This window comes from Anas platyrhynchos, chromosome 8, assembly GCF_047663525.1.
Source record: "Anas platyrhynchos isolate ZD024472 breed Pekin duck chromosome 8, IASCAAS_PekinDuck_T2T, whole genome shotgun sequence".
Classification (NCBI taxonomy): Eukaryota; Metazoa; Chordata; class Aves; order Anseriformes; family Anatidae; genus Anas; species Anas platyrhynchos.
This window is the reverse complement of record NC_092594.1, coordinates 28,194,054-28,220,555: the sequence shown is the minus strand read 5'-3', so window position 1 is coordinate 28,220,555 and position 26,502 is coordinate 28,194,054. Positions and strand designations below refer to the sequence as shown.

The following is a 26,502-nucleotide window of genomic DNA, read 5'->3' as shown; positions in this document are numbered from 1 at the left end:
AAATGACTCCTTGTTTATTTTCTATGTATCAGTATTTTCAAAAGTGTTTTATTAAGAATAATTTCACTGAAAAAAAAAAGAACTAAAGCAGTTACAGATGTTGGAAAATAGACAAAACAAAGGTGAAATTATCTAAGTTATAGGTGAGGTATGACATAAGATTTGGTCTTTATGGGAGATTTTGGAGTCTGAAACTGGGCAATGTTTTTGTCCTGATGAAATGATTTTAACAGAGGAGACAACACATCCAAAGACATGAGGCAGAGGCTTAAAGAAGGGCTCCAGTTCAAGTGTGCTCGACCACTAGGTAAAGGTTGCCTTTACGGTGTGACTGATTTTTAGTCAGGGACCGGACGCTTCCTTGGAATAAGAGACATTATTCCTGTCTAAATACAGGCAGCCCTTTGTATGGATATACAAAATACTGGAAAACAGAAGGTTGGTGGTGATTTTTGTAGCACAATACAATTAGAATTCTAGTAGAAATGTTTACAGAGTTACCAGCAGTCCTGAACTAGGACATATTTTTCAAGACACATGAGGACACATATCTTTCAAGTGTATACCTGCCCAATTATGAAGGCACAAAGATCAATTTTGCACTAACACAAATATATTTATTTTTTATCTTGACTCCTTGGCAGAAAGACTTCAGAACATGCGTGCTTAAATGAGAGGAAAGGACAGTTTACAGGAAAGGAGGAGGGGAGTAAGACTGATGCCTTGTGTCCTCAGCAATGTGTGCTGCACAAATGCTTCTAGTGGAAGAGTATATGGTCACGGAAGTCTAATCTATGCTGTTGTATTTCTTATGTTGCCAGGAGAATATAATAACATAAAGTGTCCTTGAGCCAGGTCACTGTTGCTGTGTCTTGTGGCTTCTTTCCAGATTCAGCTTAGGAAACATTCCATCCAACAGAGGCTGACCTGCAAGGCTTTGCCCCTTCTCCTTGATTTGGTCTCGTAGGTATTGAATTTCCAGCTGCTGCATTTCTATGATTTTCTCATTTTCCTTCTGTGCATTCAACCTCAGCACAGCTGGGCTGGACAGCAGTTCACTGGAGGGAGCTAAAAGATAAAAACAGAGAACAAAGAGCATAGAAACAAAGGCCTAGCTTACAGTTCTTTGGAACAAGGAAGGAATAAGCATCTTTCAGAACTGAAGGAGTAAAGCCAAATAGTAAGATTTTGCAGTATTCACCAGAATGTTACAATATAACAGGTGCCATCAGGCAAGACAAGCTGCTTCAATACAAGGGCAGTAACAGAATTGCTCACTAGGGACAAAGAGGGCTTCTGGAATGAGCCCTGACAATATGGAAACACAAGAAGCACTATTCACCTGGGTCTTGAATTGCTTGCTTCTTCTTGGTTAACCTTAGTGTTGACTGGAGGTCATGTACCTGGGTATAGGCCGCCTTCAGTTCTTGCCGCAAGTCATTAATTTCCTTAATCAGACTTACATTTTCCTGCAAAAACAATGTGCTTTATAAAGAAAAGTACAGGACTATCTCGATAGCTCAGCAATATGTATCCTCATTTCCTTCGGAAGGACACTGGAGAGCGTAGGATCAGAATAAGAAGCAGAACATACTATATGCTTGTGGAACTAGAGCAGTCAGAACTTTATGCATTTCAGATAAAAGCAACAGTACATCTGATACAAAACATGACTATTCTAATCACATTACCTCAATAAGCTAATTTTTGTTTTGCTTTTCTGACTGCAGCTTCACTTTAAGACATCATCTTCTCTGACAATTCAACAGGGAAGCTCAGGTGCTGTTCTGGGATTGATCCAATTAATCCAGAATTAATGTGAAGAAATCCCATTCCTCCCTCCAGGGTGAATTATTTTGCTTTTCACTTGCCACCATGTGCCTGTTCACTTAAATGATCCGTATCTCCTTGTAGTTCTTCAAAGACTTTTTCATTAGTTATGACTGACATCACTTTGCAACACCCCTTCCACATTATTAAGAAATATATAAAGCGGATGTAGACTTGAGACACCTACTGTTAACATTATGTTATGAGGAAAAGTTGGCCATGTATTCAACTTTTGTTCTTTTTTTAATCAGTTTTCAACCTGTAAAAGTTCAGCTCTAATTTTTTAACAGCATACCACAAAGAATCTTGCTGAAGGTGTTGTGATAGTACACATGAATGCAATATGGTTCTCCTGTACTCACTGTATTAACAGGTTTAAAGGCCTCAGGATTAACAATATGGGCTAATACTAGTGAAGGATGATAAAATTGTTGCTCATGACTCATAAACAGGAGAATCACTAGCTAAATATTTATTTTCTAATTCAAGAGGAGTGAAATTGTATATGTGCTTCTGTTCATTTGACAGTGAAATCACATCAACAGCTAGTATGAAAAGCATTAGTGATTTCAGTTATCTGTAATGGTTTTTCAGAAGTTTTGGAAAACAGCACCATTTCAGCTCCTGGAACTTCACTATAAACAGCAATATTTGTGAAAGATAGGTGGCCAAAAGGTACACTTTTAATAACAGTCTCAATACAACAGGAAACACAGCTAAACAGCAGGTGATACAAACAAGGATTACTGATATTTCAATATTGAAAAGATATTTTCAAATCTTGAATCTTTTTGATTAGATGGTAATTTTAGTTGATAAAGAAAACTATGTTGCCATGAGAGATATATGGAAAGCATGTGATTTGGTTCCTTATGATATATTAGACATATTAGTATCACACAAGAGTCAGTGCAGTAGAAACAGACAACTCAGGACTGGTTAGTAACAAAGTACCACAGTTTGCTGTATGCAGATGCATTCAAGGAGTTCAAGCTGGCAGCAATAACTCAAGGTGCATGTATCTGGCAAGATTCTTAACAGCTCAAATGAACACATGTATACCAACTATGCTATAGTTTCCCTTCATCTGAAAATCAATGATGCAGAGGCAGATTGTGGAGCATGTTAAGGTTTGAAGTTGTTGGGCAGGAACAGTTGGTCTTGCACTGGTTGTGTTGGACTCTAAATGCAGCATGAGCTAGTGACCCAATGCAGACTGCTCTGAAAATATAGTATTTTGTAGACTCTGACTTGTTTAATTCAACTCTTTAAACACCGATGAAATTTAGCTGCTATACGTTTATGCCAGAGCTTGATCCTGAATAGGATAACTTCAGAGAATCAATCACAGAAATTTTCTGGTGAACAGCTTTCAGGGTTATGTCATGCTATTTCTGTTAAGGTGCACTTTGTCATGAATAAGTTCATAAATTCACTCCAAGTGGCTGAATGCTGTTATCTATTGAAGATCGTACTTTTGTCCTATTAGCATAATGCATAGTATTCTGTATGAGGTAATCTGGGCTATGTAGAAATGTTTGGTTTGCTGGGCGCTAAAAAGACTGCTGGCTGATGCTGATAATATTCTTCTGAAGAGGCATGCTATACAGAGAGATTAGCCTTTAACTCAGTCTTTGCATTCTGACAGTAAGCTTGCACTGCAATGAAATGATCATGCAACGGATTAAAAAAAATGTTCACTGCAAAACTTATTGTCATAGGATGATGTGGAAATGTGAAAAATAGTTCAGAAAAGAAACTGATCAAATGCATAGAGGATGAGGACACCAGGAACAACTGCAGATCATGTCAGGATGCAATCTACAATCTCCTACGTCCTTACAGTGCTGACTGTCAGAGAACAGTATGACACATCATAGAAAAGATCATCCTATGCATGCTTCAGTTCAAGCAGTCTTACTTCGAGATTGTTCAGTATGTCTGTTCTTACATATCCACATGACCAAAGACGTCATTACAAATACAGAGGCTAGAGGGAAAGCTAACAGTCCAACAACAAGCAACTTGTCAATTGGTAAGAATAATTAAAATTATCTTGACATTTCTAATCATCTGTTGCAGCAGTCACTAACGGAATGTATCTATGAACAGTCACTCAAAGAGAAATGCACAGCTCTGAAAATGTAAGCACAACTAAGGAATTACAGAAATAAAGAGCTAGAAGGCCATCAAAATGTCATTTACTTGTTCAAAGCAAGCCTTGACAGAAGTTTGTCTAAACTAGTCTTAAAAGCCTCCTGTGATGGACTGGAAGACCATGATAATTCCTCCTGGCTGTAAAGTCTCATTAATCTACTAGACTTCAGAGAACTACTTTTTCTTTGAAGAAACTAGGCTGGTTAGAACCTTTGATATCTTCATCTTCCAGATGTTTTATTAATTCATTTTTAATCATCATTTCACGTTAAGCTTACCGGTCCAAGACATCAAGTATTATCATTATGAGCACCATCTGTCACCCTATTCCAGAAAGGAAATTCTTCAGTTTCTTTTCTGAAGCCATCTCGTTTTGTGTGAAAAGGAAGCATCTAATTCACAGAAGGAATAAAAAAAAATTAAATCAAGGCCAAAGAAGATCACTGCTGCCTGGGCCTGAAGGAACACTATGAATACATAACAAAGGACAGATGATTTAGGAGAGGACTGAGGTCTAGAGATCCTGAGGAAGCATAATAAGCTAACAATGAAGAAAGAGCTAGTGAGGGGAAAAGGAAATGCTGACTGAGCAAAGGGAGACCAGGGCAAGAAGAGACTGTACAAGTGCTGTCCTCCCAGGATGTTGGTTGTGGGCCTTTAGATCCTCTCATTCCAGATGAAAACAAATCAGGTCTTTGGCCTCAGCAGTCACAAGTTTATCCTGCCTTGTAAAGAACAAATATTCTGAGAGGTCTTGGTACAAATAGGCTTATTTATCATTTGTTTCTGAACTTCCTTGGAAAACATGGATGTGAGCAGCAGAAAGTTCTTCTGAATTCAGACCAGTAGGCATGGGGCTATGCGGCCAAAGAAAGCCAATCTTCTCTTCCTCCAAAATTACTTCCTAAACACCACCACACAGCAAGCGCAACTTGGTACTCAGGTGCAAATTGACTATGATGGCAATTCTAAATGCCCCTCAAAATAAAATAAGCCAATCAATGGCTTAAAAAAATAAATCCAGGCAGCAGAGATCCCTATCTCCTCTAACATTGGGAAGTGGCAGACAAAGGAAAGCATCCACACACAGCATCGTTTTCTGGCTTCAGAGATCTTGCTCTTTCTGTCCAGAAGACTGTTGAGCACTAGAGCTCAATGAATATTACCCTGGAATAGAAACTCTTGAAAGCCTTAGGCATTTCTGGCAAGGAAGCAAATCAAAACTGTTTCAAAGTCCTAACATATTATAGCAGTATGGTGACTGAAGTCTATTCTGTGCAACTGCTTCATTCTTACCTCCCTTAACATAAGGAAAAAGCTTGTTACCTGCATGATGCGCACATAAGCAGCTTGATGGACTTCCTGATCCTTCACCACCTTCTTTTTTAAAGCTGCCAAATTCCTCTCAAGATACTCTCGTTGTCTTGTGTACTCCTTCTGCAAATCTACATCTACCTCTTCAGTCTCCACCTGAGAGGGCACAAAGTTTTGCCTCAATATGCTACCACATAATTTTGCCTCAATATACTGCCACATAAATTCATCTGCAAGGAGAAGGCAAAGGCAACTCACCATGTGAGAAGGTAACTCACCATGTCCAATTGCTGCACATACTTGGTGTAGAGTTCACGGATCCCATACTTCAGTTTTTTGTAATCCTGAATGAAGCCCACACAATTATGAAGATCCATTTTAAACCGTTTGATCAAAGCTTCCATATTTTGTTTCTGCAAGAATACAGTTAACATTTAATGTAGATACATTCTTATTTGGCTCATCAGAGCACTCTCTCACATGCAATCTTCTAGAAAGTCTAGCAGAACAGGTAAAAGCTCTCATATACTTTTACTTTCCTTTACTGTTTTAAAATACTTCATTAAAATCAAAACAAACAAACAAACAAAAAAACACAACTGATAGGGCACTGACTCAGGCTTCTGCCTCACTGCTCTGTTAAACCCGGGAAAACCAACAAACGAGAAACTTTTTTAGTATCAAATACATGTAGCTAATCTGGTTTCAGATTTGGAAGTTTTCTGTCACTGTTCCCACTTAACCAGAGAATCTCCTGTTCCCTGGTCCTTGTACACAGTATCCCTGAAGGACCTCTTTGCTCAGATTAATGCTTCTGCAGTGTTTCATCCCCCCTGTTTCATTGTGCAGGACCTGTGGACTGCTACCTCATACCTTCTGCCTCTCTCTGTGCATGCTGTGATCAGTTGCCTTTAGTTTCTGCTGCAGTTGTGTGATGTTCAGTTTCAAATGTGTGCTCTCCTTCTGGAATCGTTCCAGTTCCCCCTCCATCTGAAAGGAAGCAGGGGGGAAATCAAGATTAAGAGAAGACATTATGAGAAAAACAACACACAACAGGAGAACCAGAGACAAGAAACACAGACTTGAGGGAGTAGATCCCTCTTCAGGTAGAATTACATACAACATGAACCAAGACGATTTTGGAACAACAGTGCCCTCTGCCAGAGTACAGAGAAAACGCGCAAAAAAATGCCTAGCCTATTCAATCCCAGTTTGAGTTATAGGTATTTAAGTGTTGTGATGCCTCTTCATTTCCTTGACTTGGACTGAAGCTGTACTGTTCCACCTGAATAAAAATGGGTGTGCTATAAATTAATAGTAAATACAGGAAAAATCAAGTACAACGATAAGAACCAACTGATAAACTGAAAAGAAACGAATGAAAAGCTGTGATGACATATGTAGAATACAGGGGAAAAAAGCACTAATGCTTCAGCATTTACTGACGTGAGATGGTGACCAGAGAAGAGGCTAAGGCTTTCATCATGATAGTCTGACATGCATATGAAATGTTCATTAGTTATTTAAAAGGCTTTCATTCTGAATAAACAGACTTATGAAAACTAACAGGTCACTGATTAGCTATTGAGAAATCACAGTGAGATCCTATTATGGATAAGTTGCCTCAAAAAAATTTGCTGCAAGCTAATTATGAACACATGGAAAATTTCCATGGATTAGGTGTTGAACCTAATTCCTAAATTGGGTTATGTTTGCATAAATCTGTTACTTTGTAAGAGAAGTTCACTCTCTCTTCCTCCACATCAGTAAAGGCAATGTCTTGCAAACTCTGCAGGGTACATGCAGGACAACTACACAAGCATGAGATATATTTTTAAACAAAAATTGTATTACTCAAAGTCTAGAATAAAATACTGAAAGAGGAGCTTAAGTAATTGTATTGATCATTGGTAAAATGTGACACAAAAATAAATAGCAAGTATTGTGTATAGATATTTTTATTAGCTGTAAAGATACTGAATCAATGCTGTGTATCCTTGAAAGAAGTTAAGGAACAAAAAGGTCAACCTCCAAGGGACTTGCCTGGTCATCTCTGTATTCAGCCAAAGGGTTTAGCAGCAGAGGCCAAATGACAGTGTTACCCACCTCATGGATCTGCTCATTCATCTTTTCGATGTCATTTTCACGTGATTCTATTTGCTTCTTACACTGCTCTATTCTGTGGTCGAGTACAAACTTGAACTTTTCCAGTTCCTGATTTTTCTTTTTCAGGTCATTTATATGCTTCTCCTGGGAGAAATGTGTAAAGAGTTATGAATCAGCCACAGCACTCTCAAACAGACGATGTACAAACATGGCAGAGGCCAAAACCGTAGTCATAGATCTAATGGAAAACTAGGCTTCACACAGACTGGGTGAGTATGAAGGGGACAAATAATGCAGAGATAATGCGTAATTCTAAACATCCCAGAATGGGGGGTGAGAAACTCAACACTTGAGCTCCCAAAAGCTTAGAATGTCAGTAAAACACTGAGGACTCAAACTAAAGACTGCAAATTCTTCAAATTAAAATTGAGCTTCCAGTCATGTGATATTAACACAATACTGTCAAAATAAATACTTGTATTAACTTAAGGGAGGGTGACTTTGATATCAGCCACTTGTCCAGTTTCTCACCTTGTCCTGGATAGTGTTAGCTCTCTCTTCAATTTCTGTCTTCAGCGCCACAATGTCCTTTTCCAGTGACTTAATTACATCTTGCAGCTTCTGCTGTTCCAGTTTCATTTCCTCAATGTCATTGTTTCGTTCCTTGAGCTCTTTCTGTAGGCTGCTCAACTAGAGAGGCAAACAGGTAAGAGTTTAAAAATCTTCAGGAGCTGTGCTCCACTTAACTACCATACTTTCTAAGTTACTTTGAAGACAGTGTAGGATAAAGGTTATCAAATTAAGACAGTACAGGATTTAGATATCACTTCGAGAAGAGCATTTAATGTGCTGGTGTCTAAAAGACATCAGAACTTAAGGCAATACCATGATAAAAGACTGTGGGAAGGTAGAGAACCTCTACGCCTCCAAAATAGATACTGAATAAACTTAAAGAAAAAATGCCCATCGAACATCCTTAGGCAAATGTAATGCCCAGCTAGTAACAGAGCTAAAAGGTTTTATGCCTCCTTAAAAACTCAAGGAGTAAGAACGATAAAAAATGATGATGTGTACAAAACACAAAGTGTATTGCATTAAATGACGCAGTAGAAGTATTTTTCTAATGTAGTAGTACATTGGATCTTGGAAAAATAAAAAGGTTCATTTCTTTCCCACTATAGGATGGATAATATTATTATTTATGATTTCAAACTACATAAGATACAAAAAGTGTACTAAAAATAACACACACACATCTGTCTATAACTGTATCAACAACACAATCAGAACACTTCTTCACAAATACCCTGAAATATTCAAACTGATATAAAAAGGGACGAATATTCTCATATGAAATGCCAAATATTTACAGACTAAATATTATTAGGCCTTAACATGCCATTAATCATGTTCAATACTTGGCTATAGGTCTCCATGTTACAGGTGTGATCCTATCACAGAATAAGAGATACCCTTTTATTCATGACTCCTATTTCTCCCTTCAGTTGCAGATTTGATTCTTTCTCTTCTACAAGTCGCTTCTCATACTTGATTTTGATATCTAGAATTTCTTGGTCTTCATCTTCTTCAATCTGTTTCCTAATTTCTTCATGTGCTTGAAGCTGCTGCCTTATATCCTCCTCTGCCTGCAGTTAGGAGAAGTAAATATTAGAGAACACAAAAGTAAGAGATCAATAAAGAGGATAATTCTTGATCTGTAACGGTCCTTCTCCTGGGAGGGCCTATATTTAGTGGATTCTTCAACAACAATATCATTTAAGCTAACAATTTCTTAAGGGATTAAAATCACTTTAAAAACTTAAGACAGATACAAAAAAATCTTAACTGAAAGCATCCAAGTCTTAAGACCACTACAGTATTAGAAAAAATAATTATCTGAAATCTAGCTCAAATCAGCAAAATTGTCCAGGCAGAAGCAAATGCAAACATGAGAAACACTTCAAAAAACCTTTTTAAGTTGCTGTTTCTGATGCGTTAATAACCAACAAACATTAATTAATAACATTAATAACCAATAAACACTAAGTTTTCCATTGGTCTCTTTATCACTCCCTTCTCATGTTCTTTCCTCTCATTCTTTCCATATTGGTGTTGCAATATAGGGCTGCAATCGGTAATGTTGATGGAATTTATTGGTACTAGATGTATGAGCATCGGTTATCTGGCTACCCTATCTGGCCAAGTCTTTGACCTCAATGTGCAGGAATTTTTTAAGTACTCAGGGTATTCCCCAAATTATGGGGACAGGAACCCCAGGGACTCAGTGTCGGCGGTGATTTCAGCAAATAGGAATTGATCTGTCACAAAATTCACTATTTTAGATATGCTATCTCTTCATTAGAACAAGGTGATTGAATCTTTCTCCAACTGTCGTTAAGTGTATCATCTAACACACATTAAACAGGAATTCTTAGATATAGGAGAAAGAGGCAAATAGAATGCCCAAGGATATTCTCCTTCACAGGTTACTTTGGGAATGTATGAAGCCCAGAAAAAGCTGGTAACTCAGCTGGGATTTTCCTCATTACTATTCTACTTGTCGACATATTTCCCCAAGGTTACAGGCAGATTAGGATTTGCATGAAGGGAGCCAACCTTCCTTCCTCTAGGGAACATTTCATCACAGTTTGAAATAAACATAGTCAATAATTCAAGCTGTCAATCAAGTTTCCTACCTCTTCCAACAGAACAGTTTTCTCATTAAGTTTTTCCTCATAATACACTGTTAGCTCCTCCACAGTCCTGCTTTTGCTTTCCTCCAGATTGTGCAGTTGTTTCTCATATTCCTCCTGCATCCTCTGGGATTTTACTTGCAGCTCCTGGTATTTCTCATTTTCCATTAAGAGTTTCTGATTACTTTCAGATTCTGGTAACAGGAAACATATGGAACTGATAAAACTAATAGAAAAGAGAGGTGTATCCTATCCTTTTGCGGTTATCAATGTCTTATTTTCTACTGTCTTTTTGGCAGCTGGTTGCAATAAGTTATACTAGAAGCACCTCATCACTTTCTTCATCAGATATACAGGGGTTTTAGGCTCTGTGGCCATACAAAATTCTACATCAGAAAACCATCTCTTGGGTTTCCTGCTCTTCCTTTTACTTATCGCTTCACTAATAATGCCCATTACAAAGCTGTCATTCACCCTTCTCAGTTTTGTTTCTGAATATTCCATTGTATCCCTGCTCACTGCAACAGAAAAAAAAAAAAAAAGTTCTGTTCCAGCTTGAACAAGTCCAAAACCTGCACCAAAATTTCCTAGTTTGCCATAACAGTAAATGAATAATAGCCACTCTAAGCATTCTCTTGAGAATGTCAACAATGACAGAACTGTAAAAGTACAACTGCTACAGAGGCCTCTCTTATGGGTGGACTTGAGTTTTGGTACTAATTTGCAGTATTTGCTTTATCTTAAGAATCGGGGGTTCAGGTATTTCCATGTTGTGCACCCTGTACATTAATTAGCCTGTTTGCTGAACTGTATGGTATCACTATTATTGTACAATGAGCTATAGTATAAATAATCTCAGGAACAGAACATAAAAGATACAGTGCCCACATGCACATTCTCTTGCTTGTGCATGCTGTTAAGACAAATATTTGGTTTGTGATAACTGTATGACATACATGCATTTTTTTCCTTGTGCTTTGCACTCTAGTAATCTCTTCCCATCACGTTAGTTGCTAGCAATCTAATGCAATTCCTTCACATTCTAGTTATAAACATTTAACATCTAACCTAGGTCTTGCATCTCCTTGGCCTGTTTATTCATCAGCTCAGACAGTTGAGACTGGTGTTGCAGCTCCTGTTTTTCTTTTTCTGCCTGCAAAATCTGGTAAAGAATAAGAAAAATAAATTTTAATTCTAAATTAGGAAAAGCAGTGTCCTAATTCTTTGAGTTCTTGCCCATGATGGGGAACACATACACAACAGATTTATGTTTGAAATCTCTCACCAAAAAGGGCAGATAACAGGCATTACAAAAATGAGTTTTCTCAGAGATTAAGTCACCACAACAAATTACAAAACTAAAGGAAAGTAGCAAATGGACTTCACACAATACAAGGCATTGTATAACCCTAATTTAACAAGAAAAGTTTATAAGCCACAAAAACCTCCACTTCTTTGAGTGTGTCTGTTTGAGGAGAATTTGCAATTCTGCAAATTGCTGTCAAGGTAACAAAATTCAAGCTACTTCCTTTCTCTCTTGGAGCAACTTTGCAATCCTAAAACACTGTCATTCAAACTGAGGCTTGAACACCATTTTCTTGGAATGTTCTACTACCACTACAAGCGACTTAATCTAAAAAAGCAATAAGAATTGGAAAAAAGAAGATGGGTGAGAAATTTCCCAGAAAATCTGGAGAGAACTGCCATGCATACAACTTTTTGACCTTCATAACTACTGTATGGGTCTTGCATAAACAGAAATACTTTCTTTGCCTACTGGTTACAAAAACTAGAAAGGCTAGCCCCAAACTTGCCTAAATCTGTCATTCCGTTTAATCTTAACACATACTGATACTCATACAGGAAGTACAACTTCCCTGCCTAGAACTTTTATTCACTTTCAAAGGCATTTGCTTGCAAGCTTATAATTACCAAGCCATAAAAAGTTTCAGTGTAGCTGAGATTAGTGAAACTATAGCCAAGCACTACCTACGAAAAGACCTGAAGAACAGCAGAATAAAACTGGCACAGGTAAAACACAGGTACAGGAATCTATAAGAAGTGAAAAGGTTTTCTTCTGAAAGGTCAAGCTGTACAAAAATGAGAAAAAACAGAAAGGTTAAAGCTCTGGTTAGTTAAATAAATAAATAAATAAGTAATAGTAAAAAAAAACAACAAAAAACACACAAAAACCACCAAAACCCACCAGAAACACCAAAGAGCCTAAGGATCAACCTGAAAACATTAAAACGAATAATTAAATTTCTCAAAAAAAAAAAAAAAAAAAAGAAGTAGAAACCTGTCAGACTATCTGCAGAACCAAAAGACAAGAAAGATATAAAAGGAGCACTTGAAAATGAAAAGACAATAAAAATAATAGAATTAATTAGTAACTTAGCAAGCTTTCACTCTGGAATCCTTTTTTATGTGGAGTCAAAATACTGTTTGAAATGGCTATATAAAACTCAACCAAATAAGTGCTGACAAACCACCAGGACAGAATACTATTCATTAAAAATATTGAAAAGAACATACGAATGACAGAATTGAATCATGTGATATACGGTGGACAATCTCTCACTTCAAGCCATCTGACAGTGAAATTGCTATTGTATCACTTGCATTCTAACTTTAAAAAGGGTACAGAAATATCCCAAAATAATACAAATGCAATAAATCATAAAGTTGGTGTGTACACCAGACAGATGGACAGAATAGAATTAGTGGACACAGATAAATAAGACACTGGGAATAATTCTTATGGCTTTTGCCTTTCAGGAGCATGACCACAGAGAAATCAGTAAGTACATGAACAGGAGAAATCCAGGGAATATATTTTACTCCTGTTTTCAAAAAGCATACAAGACACATCACTGAGTATTCTCAAAAATGCTAAGCAGCCAAAGCATAAAGAAGAAGGCATTAAGAACAATTTTTGGATCCCGCAGCAGGTGCAACTTGCACTTGATGGAGGTTTTAAAGCACAGTCCCATTTCTACTCAAGGGTGATATAGCTTACTGATCCCTGGTCTTAGGCAGCACTTACTGCAGAAACTGCTGAAACTGTTTTCTCCCAGGCTACCTGGGAGATCTGTTGCTTCCCCTCAGCACCTATAAGATATGTTCATGCTTTACAGATATCAAGAACATCTTTATTGGAAAGGAATATTTCACTTTTCAGATGCCTTATGGCATTCATACATATTTAATGCAAGTTTGAATTTAACACAAAAAGGGAAAGATTTCTTGGTATTTGGCACTGCATTATAAATCATACCTGGTGTTTCGTTTTAAGGGAGCCTAATTCCTTAGTGAAAATGTCTTTTAATTCCTTCATTTTTTCATTATAGTTCATGTCCTTGAGACGTAACTGGTAATCATTTTCTGTCTGTAGCTCTTTCACACGAATCTGCAGGTCTAGCATTGCTTGACTCTGTTAGGACATGGATGAGAAAATATTTCTTTTAACAGAGAGATTATTTACCCCTAGCAACAACTTATTAAGGATGTTTTATCTATATGCACATATTTATGAAAAAGACAGCCTTTGCAGAGAATTTTCAGCAAGACAGACCAAGAAGTTCCAGAAGTAAAATTCCTTTCTTATTTTACAAGATGGTTTATAAAATGCAGTTCCTGACTTTTTCACCACATTAAAACTGTTCACAAGTGATTGGGTGAAGTATTAGAGAAAAGCCTAAACTTTTATCTGCATTTGCTGCAAATACAACACTGTTTGCATATTAACAAGCAGCTGCAGCTACTTGCTGTAGCCTCTTCTTATGAAGAAAGTCATGAAAACCCTCCTAGACAAATAGGCATTGCTAGTCACAAAAATCTTGAAAATGTAATTCATAAGCTGTAGACCAGGAATTCTATGGTTCATATGCACAGGTTGCTCCTCCTACCTTCTCTTCTATATCTGATCTCATGATCAGCACTTCCTCAGCATATTCCACTTCCTTTTCCCGTTTCAGTACCCCACCTTCCTTGTCATACACCTTCCAGATCAATATAGAGCCATCCTCTGAGGCAGTCAGCAAAAACTGGTCATCATTCGTTACAGACATCTTAGAAGAAAGAGAAAGTAAAATAGTCGAGACTTTTATTTCTAAAGACAGGACTTCTGTGAATGCTCTAATCTCCATTATCCACATGCAGGCTCAGACTTAGTTTTAACGTATTATGCTATGAAATGGGAAGGACAATCAACGCTAAATGAGACGTGCAACTGGCACAGTAGGGAAAAGAATGTATTCCATGTTACCTTTGTAACAGCACCTGCATGGGCCTGATACTCATTGAAATCCCTGCGCAAAGGCAAGGGGTACTTCATAGCTCGAATTGTCCCCAGAGATGTACCAACAAATACCATGTTCTTGGAATGAGAAACAGCTACTGCAGTATAGTCAACATCAAAAGCAGGCACTTCATGTTGGATCTAAAAAGAGTAACAAAAAACAAAACAACCAAAACACACAGAAAAACACCACGTTACATTAAGTTCCCCCAAATTATTTGATTACTTATTACATGAGCAATTGTCATATCACTGCCTGCAGCAAATTAAGCAGTTTAAAGAATCTACATGCCTATAGAAAAACAAACAAACATTAACAGTAATTAGTATTAAGCTTTATGCACATGTGCACTCTTAAAATTTTAAGCCAAGTTCCATAAATCAATCTCTTCTGAAAAATGTAACGTTTACCATGTACAATTTAATATTGTTCTGGATTTAAAATATATATATATGCATGTAGCCTACAGAGGTAGATACAATACCCTGATATTTCAGCAAAACAGTCGATACCATATTGTAAAGTTAGTACATTAGTGGGGTTAGAAGATTTCTGGGTAAATCCAAGTAAGGTTATAAAGATGCAAAACTACAACAGAATCTCAGGTTTCAGGATAAAGGACATAAGAACACAAGAAAAGTGTCACTAAATACTGCAGCTATCAAAAAATCACTGATTTCTACTTACCAAACAGATAAGAAAACCTAAGCACTAGCACCCTCCCCAGAGAACTTAGTTAACATCCAGAGCACATGTTAGCTCACCGAAGACTCTGAAATTTCTTTGAGAGTTTGGTCTGATCCAACAGCAAAGATGATTTTGGCATCAGAAGAAAGAGAAATGCTGCTGTAGATGCAGGACCTGAGCACACACTCCGTCTCCCTTTTACCTGTCGATAAATTCCACTCATACACAGCACCGTGTGTGTCACAGGAGACAAATTTTGCATCATCTGCACTCCATTTTACTGCACGTATCTGGCAAAAGCAAAACAAACCAAGGACCCCAATGTGCAAATTATACAGTAGAGAGTCATTTTACTGGTAAAACCACGACAACTTTGGAACCACATTTCTAAGTTTTACTTACGTAGCTTAGGTACATTTCAGATAATTCCATTTCAGCATTCAAAAAGAATCAATACAAATTACCTCATGGCCACACTAACAGAAAAAGCTCATTTCTGTAATAAGCAGTACATTTTATTTTTATAATTTACTGTTGGGATATTTCCTCTAGTTCAGCTATCTGCAAATCATTCTCATTTAACTTAAGGACTGACTCTCTAGATGTATGTAGTGAACACATACACTAAGTAGTGAAATTGACTTTTGTATTCCTTGTTCTAATTTTTGTGTCACAGGTTGTACTTCACCTTTTCAAAATGCATCTTATGAACTAGTCCACGCTTTAATGAGTTGTACTGTTCAGGATTTGTTTACTGACCTTCCCGCTGTGTCCTTTTAGATTATTAGTATTCTCAAAGGTGATGCTGGAATAAATTTGAATCACATTTCCATTAGCTGCAGCAAAAAGATGGCCTCCATTACTGAATGAGCACTACAAAAAGAATATAGCCAACCGTTACTGTAGATGCAGTGGATATAAAAATTCATGCATTGAATTCCAATGACATCATGTAACACCTGAATGCTACGTAAGGAGCATAATCAGCCTCTTACCACTTTCTTAGTTGGTGCTTTCCCCTGTAAAATCCAATCCTCTAACATTTCTGAAATGACCCCTTCAGGGGTTCCCAAGCCCACAGCTACACATGGTTCCCTGGGCTCCTTTTCCAGTAGTCAGAAACCTTTTCTCTCTGCTTTGATATCCTAACTCCTACTAGGATCTAACAGACAGGATGCTATCTTCTGTCATTTTTTTTCACCCCTCTGCTCCCTGTAACTCCCCAGTTTCATTCTTGCATCATTCCTTACCTCTTCACACCTTCTCACAGCAAACTCCTTGATAACATGCATGTCCTCATATAGTAGACTTAGAAATCGTAGTTTGTCAGAAAACCCAACCAAACAGAAAAGGCCAGTGGGGTGAAGTGATACTGCGTGTGCCTCCTCCTGAAATTCCTTATACAGCTCCAAAGTGCTGAAAGACAAAACCACTGAGCAGTATAGAACAGTACAAAATCCCTTTGCACACCTGACAAGACAACATCTGGCCCAGCAGATGCAACTGCAGGTACAATCTGACTTTGCCTTATCCTTGAGGAAATCTGTAAGTATTTGGTTAAGTAATGATCACAGGTTTTACAGGAACAAGGGCAAATATGAACTTTCTGGTTCACAGAAAAGGTGGGGAGTGCAGCAGCAAATCCTTTCTTACTGTAATACAACAAAGAAGGTAGGTGAAGCTCTGTTTGAAAACCTGCACAAATGTGTCCTCTAAGATTTGTTTTCCTTCCCCTCGCCCCCACTGAACCTTAAAAGTTGGATTCATTTTGCTTCAGAACTACAGCCATGAAGCAGGAGATGGGACAACAATATCTTAAGTTTATTGTCTGTAGTCTTAAGGACAACTGATCTCAAGCTGAATGAAACGTTCCTCAAGATTCTTTTTCCAAAACACATGAGAAGTTAAACACAAATTTGGCTTAATAGAAAAGGCTATGGATTCTATCGACACTGTTTTTATAGGCACTGCATATATACATTGACCAAATCATGTCAGTAAGGCCATTTGTATCCCACACCACACAAGAATTTTAGTGGAACACTGTCATTCATATGAGATTGTGCTGTCGCCTGCTCAGTACAAAATACAAAAAAGCAGGAGATAGTAACAAACAAAAGCAACTCTTTACTTTGTCTTGTAATTCCAGATGCGAACAGATCTGTCCAGGGAACAAGTAGCAACAATGGGTCTCCGAATACAGATGTCCAGCCCCGTGATCGAAGCAGAATGTAATGGAAAATGCAGATATGCAAAATGACTTGATTGCTCCTGAGAACAAATGAGAACATTCAAAAAATATCAAGTATTTCACTGCAGGCAGTAAGTCAGGTAAGAAATCTATCATAGCTCTTTGTGTACAGCTGATTTGAGGAAGCTACTTAACCCTGTCACTGCACCAGTCTGAACATAGACCTACAAACACAGAAGAGGTAGGATCAGCTTCAGCTTTATAATTAATAATCAAGAGAAGTGATGCAGGGAAGATGCAGGCACCATAGTTCTCATGCACTACAGAGAGCACAACATAATTGTAGGTACCGAGAGAAGTACAAGTTAGATAAATAAATAGAACCGGACCACCAAGAACACAGTTAAGACGTTATGGTCAGCCAGATATTTAGAAGTATTCAAGTGCTGAATGATAAGCAAATTAATCAGGATGTTAGCTGTTACATGCTGGAAATGCAGCAACAACTGTTTAGGCTACATGTAGAAAAAGGTCCCATAACTACAAAACCCTTTCATGTAAATATTTTTTGTATTGCTGTACACAGGTTAGGTATTTAGCCCCATACAAGTTGAAATGCTGCTGAAATAGAGCCCTTAGAGAAGCGTGCAGAGCACTTCATATCATGAGGTTTAAGGGTTCAGACTCTAGCTAACAGATTGCATGAGAACACATCACAGAAAGTGACACTGAATAGCCTGTGCCATTACTATACAGCCCTTACTGGGCATGCTGGTTGTGGAATGTGGAAAGGTTGCGCTCACCTTCAGAAGATCTGTGGAGGGCATAGTAAATATGTAAAGCTGACTTTTATTTGTATTAACAACCATTGTTTCCTCAGAGGGGCTGAAGCATATACATGTAATATCCTGGCCACGTGACTGCTTTGGCACAGTGGTGAACAGGTCTTGAGGAACCTGCACAAGAAAAGTACCCTATGGGATATTCCACATTCCAGTAGGCATATGTGTACACATACACACATGCTTCTGCTGCAATGCCACCCTAATAAGTACATACATACTTATATACAATGTAAGACCAGGAGTTCTCTCAGTAAGAGAACTTGGATAGCAAACAGAACACAAGTTCTGCCAGGCAGGGAACAGCGTTCAAGATAACATAACTGTACCTACAACAATGAAGCTGAAAAAAGCATCAAAGGACATTTCAGCAGGAATCTTAAAGGTTTGACCAGATCACCAGAGTTAAATGTTCTTATCCTGGGACCACAGGAAGTCAGTGCAAACTGCTTCTTATAGAACGGTTAGAAATCTTACTAGATTACTTAAAAATGCATTGTCTCAATCTATACTGAATATCTGAAGGAAAAAAAAAAAAAAAAAGCTTTGCCTTGGGGAAAAAAAGCAGCCCCCCTACCCCCCGCCAAAAAAAGCAGAAAAAAAAGCAAAAAAAAGTTTTCAGAACTGATGCAGACTATTTCTTAGCTCCCAAGTCTCCATAAATACAAGTTTCTTAAAGGTCTCCTGAACTTTAGCAACCTGAAAGCATACTTAACATGTAGAACATGCAGAGCTGCCTTGCAAAAGGCTGTCACTGACTTTCAGCATGACCTCTGGCAAATCCCTGACTTTCTACCTCACCAGGACACTTAGCCAATGCTTATAACGTGTTTTAAAGATGCATTTAAAATTATTAATAACTGACTCAGAAGCAACCCTCCCACCTTTCAGAGTGGATCTCTGCTGCATAATTGTTTAGTAAAGCAATCCCCCTACCCAGATTTCTTGACTCTCCTTGTAGACTTCCTTTTCCTCAGTTTTCTCAAACAGAAGAACAACTCCTGGGCTACATGAACATGCAAAGCCTTTAGAATAGGCTGCAACTGCAGATATTTGAGGCACAGGATCCTGTTGTGAACCATTATCTTCAGAAGCCAGTTCACAAGAGACTTCAGAATATCTGCAAGAAGTAAATGAATAAAGACTTAAGTATAGAAAAGGCAAAACAAAAATGTTTCTCGTCAGCAACAAAAATATAACACATTCATAAACAGGACAAGAAGAAAGTGAATGGCCTGCAACTAATCTTCATGCACAAGTATGAACCTACCAGTAATTCTGCAAAGATTTACCTCTCATATTCTTGTGTTGTTGTGCTACCTTCTTTTTTGGGTGGTTTTCTGTACTCTATACTTGTCTGCCAGCACAGCTCTCCATTTTCAAACAACATAAGCTTGCCTGTGTCAGTACCACATACAACTTCTTCCTCAGACAGCCAGGCATGGCACAAGTAGTTTTGTGGCTTTCCCTTTTGTAAATTCATCTGCTTCAAAGTTCCCTCACTGTATTTGAAAAGTTTAAAAAAGCCATTTCCAGTGATACAAATACGTGCATTGTCTTGAGGACTAAAGCTCACCTATGGAACAAAGGAGAGAGAAATTACTTCACATAGCTATGTTCACTTTCAGAACTTACAAGGAAAAAAAAAAAAAAAAAGCCAAGTTCTAGAAAGGTTCTAGATGCAGGAAATAAAATGAGGGAAAAAGGCTTACAGAAACATACAGGAATACAGAAGAAAGTAAAAAAATCCTAACTATATATTTTATATTTTCCCCCTTTCAGAACTGTGTATATCAATTTTACACCATATTATGGATCCTATGATTCTATTAAGCTAAGAAGCCATTTGAATCACAATGTAATATGGAAGTTGTCTCTTCCCTTCAGAATCACACAACAAAGGCAAAAATACATCTTTACTACAGATCAGCAAGTTTTTCAGATAGCCAGCTACCTGAAAAGTGAGACCATCCATTCTTAAGGGTGAGGAAGAACTTAAGGGAAAGGCAAACCTTATTCATGCATTTTAGTTTGTAGAATTAGGTATGTCTGGATGAAAACAGTGGAATAACCACCTCAGTACCCAAGAAGAACAGCAGGGGTAGTTAGACCTGTTTTTCATTCTTAATAGGGCCTTAGACAGAGGTCATCTTCACACTTCTCTCTTCATGTGCTGAGCTCTTGAAGCCAGTCACCCCACCTCTGCTTGCAGCTGTACCCCAGAAAAAAATAGCAGCTAGGGTCCAATCAACCCACGTAATGAAAGCCTCTTACCTCCCTGCAAGAAAGATACTCAAACAGGGCAACCTAAGCAGGATGCAGGAACTGTTTGAGTGGCATCATCCTGCTCCCAGCCGCTCTTTCTGAGATACTCCTCTGATCTGATAGAATAGACTGCGGGAAGAAAAAGGTGCCCAACCACACCGAGAGCTCCCAAGATGTGTGTTAAGCCTACTTAGTGTAGCTACTGTATTTCATGAGTGTTTCTGCGGGGACACAATGGACACGTTGCACCTGCATTGGCCAACTATGCTGGCCACAGACCATAGGTCTCCTGTGATGTAAGGACACGACAATGTCCGTAAGTCAAAGCAAAATCTCATTTAGCTGCGTGCTGCTGCTGAGAGGGGCCAATATGAGATACCGAGAAAGGCGACAGAAACCGTGTAGAGTTTGCAGAGCCCCCTCCTCTCTCCCTTGCCCTGCACAGATGCCACAGGAAAACATCGGCTGCACTTGTCCTTTGGGCTGGGCTCTTTTCGGGCACTGCCATCCCCGAGCAGCACGGTTTTAGGGCCACATTCAGCTGATGGGTTACCCATCGGAAGCCTCCCTCGGCAGCTGGCTCTCAGGGCGCTGTCCCACCCGCGGTGCCGTTACCTGGCAGCCGCCGCCCGGGGCCTGCAGGCGCACGGTCGCCAGCAGCCGCCGCTTGTCCCACAGCCAGAAGGCCAGCAGCACCTCGGGGGGGCCGGTGGCGGCCGCCAGGCCCCGGCAGTCGGGGGAGAAGGCGAGGGACACGGGCGCCTCCCGCGCCGGGAGCTCGGCGGCCGTCAGCGCTCTCCTCCTCCGCGGCGGCTGCCCCGCCGCCAGCTCGTACACCGTCAGCACCGGCTGCTCCGCCGCCGTCTCGGACACGGCCAGGAACCGCCGGTCGGGGCTGACGGCCAGCGCCTGCACGCCCCGGCTCTTCTCGCGGCCTGCGGGGAGGAGAGCGGTCAGCACGGCGCGGCGGGCACCGGCACCGGCACCGGGCATGGGGACGGGGAGCGGGGCCACCTGGGAAGAAGGCCTGCTGCCCGTGCTCGGTGTGCAGCCGGGCGCAGCCCGTGCCGGCGGCGTGCAGCACCTCCCGCTCGCCCACGAAGCAGACGCCACCGCCCACCCCCGGCCGGCAGCCGAAGACGGCGACGGGCTCCGCCACCGCGGCCGCCATGGCGCCGTCGGCCCGGCAACCGCGGCCCCGGCGGAAGGGGCGGTGGCGAGCGCGTGCCCGCAGGGGGCGGTGAGAAGATGGCGCCGCTGGGGGAGCTGAGTGAGGGCTTCTCGGACTCCGGCTCGGAGGATTCCTCCCTCTCGGACTCGGAGGTGAGCCCGGAGCCGGTCCCGCGGGGCGGCCTAGCCCCGGCTCCGCTCCTGGCCCCGCTCCTGACCCTGTTCCCGTTCTCTCCGCAGCTCCAGGAGGCCTTCGCCAAGGGCGCGCTGAAGCCGGGGCTCAACGTGGTGCTGGAGGCGCGGCCGAAGAAGCCCAACGATGTGGTGAGCGTGTTGGCCGGAGAGCTGGTCAAAGAAACTTTCAGGCTGGATTTGGGGTTTTAGAAATCGGGCGTGCTGTAATTGCGGTGCCAGACACCCAGGGGATCTCTCCACCATGTGTGCGTGCCGAATTGGCCAGGCTACCGGGGTTGTTTACTATCAAAATCGATTTAAAAAAGCAAGATAACCAACATATCCACACTATTTCCTGAAACCCGTTAAGGTATCCAAGTATCCCTGGCACATGATCATTTGTTTCTGCTGGTGGTGGTCTTTGGGGCCCTCCCGATGTTTGCTGATAGGTACCTTAGACACATGCACTGCGCTCAGTCACTGACATGTCCCAGCACGCGTCCATGCCATGGGCTCCTCACCTCATCTTTTCAGACACATCCTTTAAGGCTGGGTCCTCCTTTACACTTAAATTTCTAAGCTTCTATTTAAGCATGGTACAGGTTTGGCCTACCTGTTCATAAGACATCTCAAATTGGGCCCTATAATTCTATCAGGGAGAGAACCATACATCCTGCTGACTTGGTATCAAGTGGGGCTGCGGGGTGGGCAGCTCCCAGTGGGGCTGGGGTCATGCTGGACCCAGAGCCCTCTGGGGTGGGGTAGGAGCCAGGGAAGGGGATGTGGGTGGTCTGCATTGGTCTGGTAAATTGGGGGATGACCAAACTGCTACTGAGGAGCAGTCCATTTTGTGACCTGGATATTCGTTTGTGGTGAGCTTGAATTGTAGTTTTTGTGTCTTGTTGCTCAGAGCTGTGTTTCCTTTTCACAGGAAGGTTTGAAGCAGTGCCTGGCTGAATTCAGGCAGCAGCTAGCTTGGGTGGAAAGGCTGGACGTGACTTTGGGTCAGGTTACAAACGTTGTGGAATCTGTCTCACAGAATACTACTGACAAAGATGCTGTGGACCCTGAGAATGATTTTCAGAGAGAGATGAGCTTGTAAGTATAAAAAAGAGATTTTTTTTAGGGTCAGCATGCTTATACATGATATGCACTTCATACAGTGTATAAAACTGTAGCTGGAAACTAGGTAAATGTCTGTGCGGAAGATGTCCGCATTAATATTGTACTAGAACCTAAATTGCTCTTAGGAGTACTAAATGCTGTAGGGTATGAATGTTGATATAATTCTAGATTAATTTTTGTTAGATCCCAGTATCAGCTATCTTATGTGATGAGAGCTTAGATCAGCACTGCGTGATGCTTGGTACCCTCTGACAGAGCTGCTGTTGTGCTGTCTCCATAGCTACCGCCAGGCTCAGGCAGCAGTCCTGGAAGCCCTCCCTAGGCTGCGGAAACTCAAAGTTCCTACTAGAAGGCCAGATGATTACTTTGCAGAGATGGCCAAATCAGACCAACAGATGCAGAAGGTATGTGCAGTGAAAAATAGCTTTTTTTCCCGTGCTGTGTGTGGATTTTAGCCTACTTTATGTATTAACTGTGTGGTTTGTCAATAGTTAACCTTCACCTCTTTGACAAAGATCTGTGACAATGTTCAAGTCTGGTATTTTTTTTTAATGGTAGGAAATGTCTTCCTGCTTAGGTATTTCTGTGCAATGTAGGGGTTTCCATAACAGGCTGGAATGTAGAGTAGAAGAGTGTGATTTATATTCTGTCCTGAATGTAATTAATATTAAAAATGGAGATTTCTTCTCCATATATGTGACAGCGGTCGTGAAGTTGGCTGTGTTTGTACTGTCTGTCCTAAAACTTGCAGTGAACAGGGGCATTAATGTGATCCTTTTTCCAAATTTAAGTGTCACCCTTCATTTATACTCGGCATATTTGGTCTCTGATTTTAAACTGTGTGGTATTGAATTAAACTGTCATGGATAGTAAGTCAGATTTGTGTTGGAAATGATGGTTTTATAAAGTTGCTTGTTGATTGTGGTCTTTGTTCAAAATGGAGCCCTCATTCTTGGAAGAATCTACATAATATAAGTGAAACATGAGCTGGAGTTCATATGTGGTCATTGTTCTGATGCTGATAGGATCTTCTTAGAGAAGATAATCATTAATAGTTTGTGCTGAGGTTTAACTCCACTCTACACATTAGGGTTACTTTCTTTTGCTGGCTGCTGTTTGAAGAACAGAGGCTTTTATCTCCTACTGCAGTGACAGCCTCAGAAGATCTGTGTTGGAATCTTTGTAATCCCTTGTAAAAGAAATTCCTTAGAGAAATGTTTGTGTACAAGGAATGAATAGAAAATCAGTTTTCTGTTGCATGAAAGGATTTTTGACTCTTCTATAGAGCTTTTTTTTTTTTTTTTTTAAATAATGGCAAGAAAGAAACTATCAAGTCTTCTCTATGCACCCAAGTATATTGACAGTATGTGACAAGATACCCTTGTTTTGCTATTCCAGTAGAGCCCATTTGTATCAGCATTTGTTTTGTCTGTGTGAATTTTGTCTTCTGAATAAGGTTTTGGCTACAGATCAGGATTTTTTTTTGTAGTAACTCCCAGCCTTGAATTGAAAGTAAGTTATGTCTTATAATCAGTGCATATACCAGAGAAAAATAATACTGTATCAAAGAGGTAGCCAGTGAGTAACTTTGGAGATAAATTACATACTGTCTGACTGAGAGGTATTTTGGTATTCGGTGATGTTCACATGATTATTGATTTCAGGACTGCACAGCATTACTTTTGCATTACTGATCAGTTTTGTTTGTTTGTTTATTTTCCCCCAGATTCGTCAGAAGCTTAAGAGCAAACAGGAAGCAATGGAGAAGTCTGAAAAAGCAAAACAGCTCCGTGCAATGAGAAAATATGGAAAGAAGGTGAGGAGGAGCTTAGAAAGTGAGGTCCCAAGAGGCAGGCTAAAACATATGGAATCTCTCTAGACAGTCTTTTGTATAGATACTTTGACAGGAGACAAAGCAAAACATGGGATACCTTTAAAAAATAAAAGTATAGGGCACTAGAAGAAACAACGCTAACATTTTGTCTTCTAACGTTCTCAGGTACAAATAGAAATTCTCCAGAGGAGGCAAAAGGAGAAGAAAAATATGTTGAACGCAGTCAAGAAATACCAGAAAGGTACAGTTAACTTGTCTAAGGGAGTAAATGTGTAATGGAAATAGTGTAAATGCATGAGGAATGTATGGTACTGTGATGTGTGGTGTCAACCTCTACTGCTGGGGAGTTAGCTTGAAAGGCTGCTTCTGCATGGAATCGTATGCCTGTGGCAGTGAAAATCCTTCCAAGTAGCTGGTCTTCAGTGAGGGTGACTTGTTGCTATTGCTTGGACTGAAAACTCATCTTCTGTGATGGTAGCTGAGCATTTGCCTTTGCTCTTGCAGGTCTCTCTGACAAGCTGGATTTTCTAGATGAAGAGCAGACTTCATCTAAGGGGAATAAAAAAGGTGGTGCAAATCAACGGACAAAGAAAGGGTGAGATCAAAAAAGAAAGATATTTAACGTCAGAATCTTTTTTTTTTTTTTCATTTGCGAGGCAAGAAAGCTGTTTGAATTAATATTGGTGAAAAGTATGTCCAGGTGTCTTTCTGTCCTTAGAGATAACTGTGGCCCAATAGAGTGGAGGCTGAAAGGTGCTAATTTCTGCCTCTTCAATAAGAGGAAAGGTTTACAATGGCTGTTGGAGTCCCTCGGCAGATACATGTACTTCCTTCTCAGGTACTTCGTAAGGCAAGGTTTCTAAGCAGTGATGTTGCTGGATTGTTTTTCAGACCAAATGCCAAAAGACGATACAAAAATCAGAAGTTTGGTTTTGGTGGGAAGAAAAAGGGCTCAAAGTGGAACACAAAGGACAGCTTTAACGATGTATCCAGCTTCAAGTCAAAAGTCGCTCACAATAAAGGCCCAGGAAAAGGAGGAAAAAAAGCCATCAATGTAAGTACGATGTTGTGTGCAAGCGATCCTTTTTTGTTAGGAAGCCAGCCGTTGCCTTGGAGGGAGACCTGAGATCAGTGTCTCCAGCATCTGGAAGTAACAATTCAGTTGCAGACAGGACTGACGGTGGTGGTTTAGTGTCTGAGCAGGGAAATAAGTGGGGAATTAGCATGTATTGTTTGTTGCTGCCTGTGTCCCCAAACCTTCTTCACCCAAGGTACTGCCACACAATTTCTCTTTAGTATCTTCCTCACGCTATAGAGCTAGAATGAAGTTAAGACGTCAAAATAAAAATCTGAATTTATCCTCTTTTTGCAGAAGAGACCTGGCAAGAGAGCACGGCAGAAAATGAAGAGCCGAGCACGCTAAGAGGATTGTGCTCCCCAGTGGGGCTCTTTCATCTCTGTGTGTTGGAAGGTGGTTCTGGTGTTTCCAGGCAGCTAACTATGGAGCAAGCTGGATGCTTCCAAGTGGCAAGAAAAAAGTCAGTGGAAACTAGTGCCTTATCACTAATTTCTTAGTGTCTGTTCTGCTGAATGATTGCTTGCTACGTAAACCTTTGGTGTGTGAACGTATTAAATAGTTTACACCGAACTCCTATGTCTAATTCATATTTAGTTGTTGTGAATGGCAGCTGAAATCCGCTGTGTTCCCCTCATCCTGACAGCTTTTTCAACAGCTGCTGTTGATACGTACTTTGTGAACTTGAATTCTGGGTCAAGTTGCTCATGTCAAAATGAGAAGTCTGAAGCCTGTCAA

The 26,502-nt window shown here is 40.2% G+C and overlaps 2 protein-coding genes across 6 annotated transcripts; one reads left to right on the top strand and one right to left on the bottom strand.

The window, feature by feature from the left end:
- Positions 1-26: 26 nt before the first annotated feature.
- On the bottom strand, positions 27-21,557 carry CFAP57 (cilia and flagella associated protein 57). Of its 5 annotated transcripts, none has more exons than XM_072041705.1 (22): positions 21,401-21,557; positions 21,002-21,321; positions 19,414-19,697; positions 19,058-19,241; positions 18,083-18,235; positions 17,220-17,359; positions 16,339-16,504; positions 15,848-15,961; positions 15,166-15,378; positions 14,368-14,541; positions 14,009-14,170; positions 13,378-13,533; positions 11,169-11,262; positions 10,104-10,294; positions 8,880-9,053; positions 7,939-8,097; positions 7,408-7,551; positions 6,175-6,291; positions 5,560-5,714; positions 5,314-5,479; positions 1,343-1,469; positions 27-1,068 (listed from the first exon to the last, which is right to left on the bottom strand). In XM_072041705.1, the coding sequence occupies exons 1-22, from the start codon at positions 21,555-21,557 to the stop codon at positions 857-859; spliced, it is 3,762 nt and encodes a 1,253-aa protein (XP_071897806.1). In that variant the 3' UTR covers positions 27-856. The 5 variants fall into 5 exon arrangements, with proteins under 5 accessions (XP_071897806.1, XP_027318541.2, XP_071897807.1 ...); XM_027462740.3 differs by having other exon boundaries at positions 5,314-5,457; positions 5,580-5,714; XM_072041704.1 differs by lacking the exon at positions 27-1,068 and adding an exon at positions 4,266-4,379 and having other exon boundaries at positions 1,372-1,469.
- Positions 21,558-21,575: 18 nt separating this feature from the next.
- Positions 21,576-26,337, top strand: EBNA1BP2 (EBNA1 binding protein 2). Its single transcript, XM_027462744.3, has 9 exons — positions 21,576-21,709; positions 21,797-21,880; positions 22,662-22,828; positions 23,136-23,259; positions 24,582-24,671; positions 24,855-24,930; positions 25,194-25,284; positions 25,581-25,743; positions 26,062-26,337. The coding sequence occupies exons 1-9, from the start codon at positions 21,635-21,637 to the stop codon at positions 26,110-26,112; spliced, it is 921 nt and encodes a 306-aa protein (XP_027318545.1). The 5' UTR covers positions 21,576-21,634; the 3' UTR covers positions 26,113-26,337.
- Positions 26,338-26,502: the final 165 nt, after the last annotated feature.

What these genes read in the sequence shown, in the direction of transcription:
- CFAP57 (XM_072041705.1), bottom strand. Translation starts at nt 21,557, where the DNA reads ATGGCGGCCGCGGTGGCGGAGCCCGTCGCCGTCTTCGGCTGCCGGCCG. An exon ending in ATCTGGAATTACAAGACAAA is followed by an intron (nt 16,505 to 17,219) that starts GTAAAGAGTTGC and finishes TTTGTCTTTCAG; the next exon opens with CACTTTGGAGCTGTATAAGG. An exon ending in AAACTGTTCTGTTGGAAGAG is followed by an intron (nt 9,054 to 10,103) that starts GTAGGAAACTTG and finishes TCCTAACTGCAG; the next exon opens with GCAGAGGAGGATATAAGGCA.
- EBNA1BP2 (XM_027462744.3), top strand. Translation starts at nt 21,635, where the DNA reads ATGGCGCCGCTGGGGGAGCTGAGTGAGGGCTTCTCGGACTCCGGCTCG. An exon ending in CCTCCCTCTCGGACTCGGAG is followed by an intron (nt 21,710 to 21,796) that starts GTGAGCCCGGAG and finishes TTCTCTCCGCAG; the next exon opens with CTCCAGGAGGCCTTCGCCAA. An exon ending in CAGACCAACAGATGCAGAAG is followed by an intron (nt 23,260 to 24,581) that starts GTATGTGCAGTG and finishes ATTTTCCCCCAG; the next exon opens with ATTCGTCAGAAGCTTAAGAG.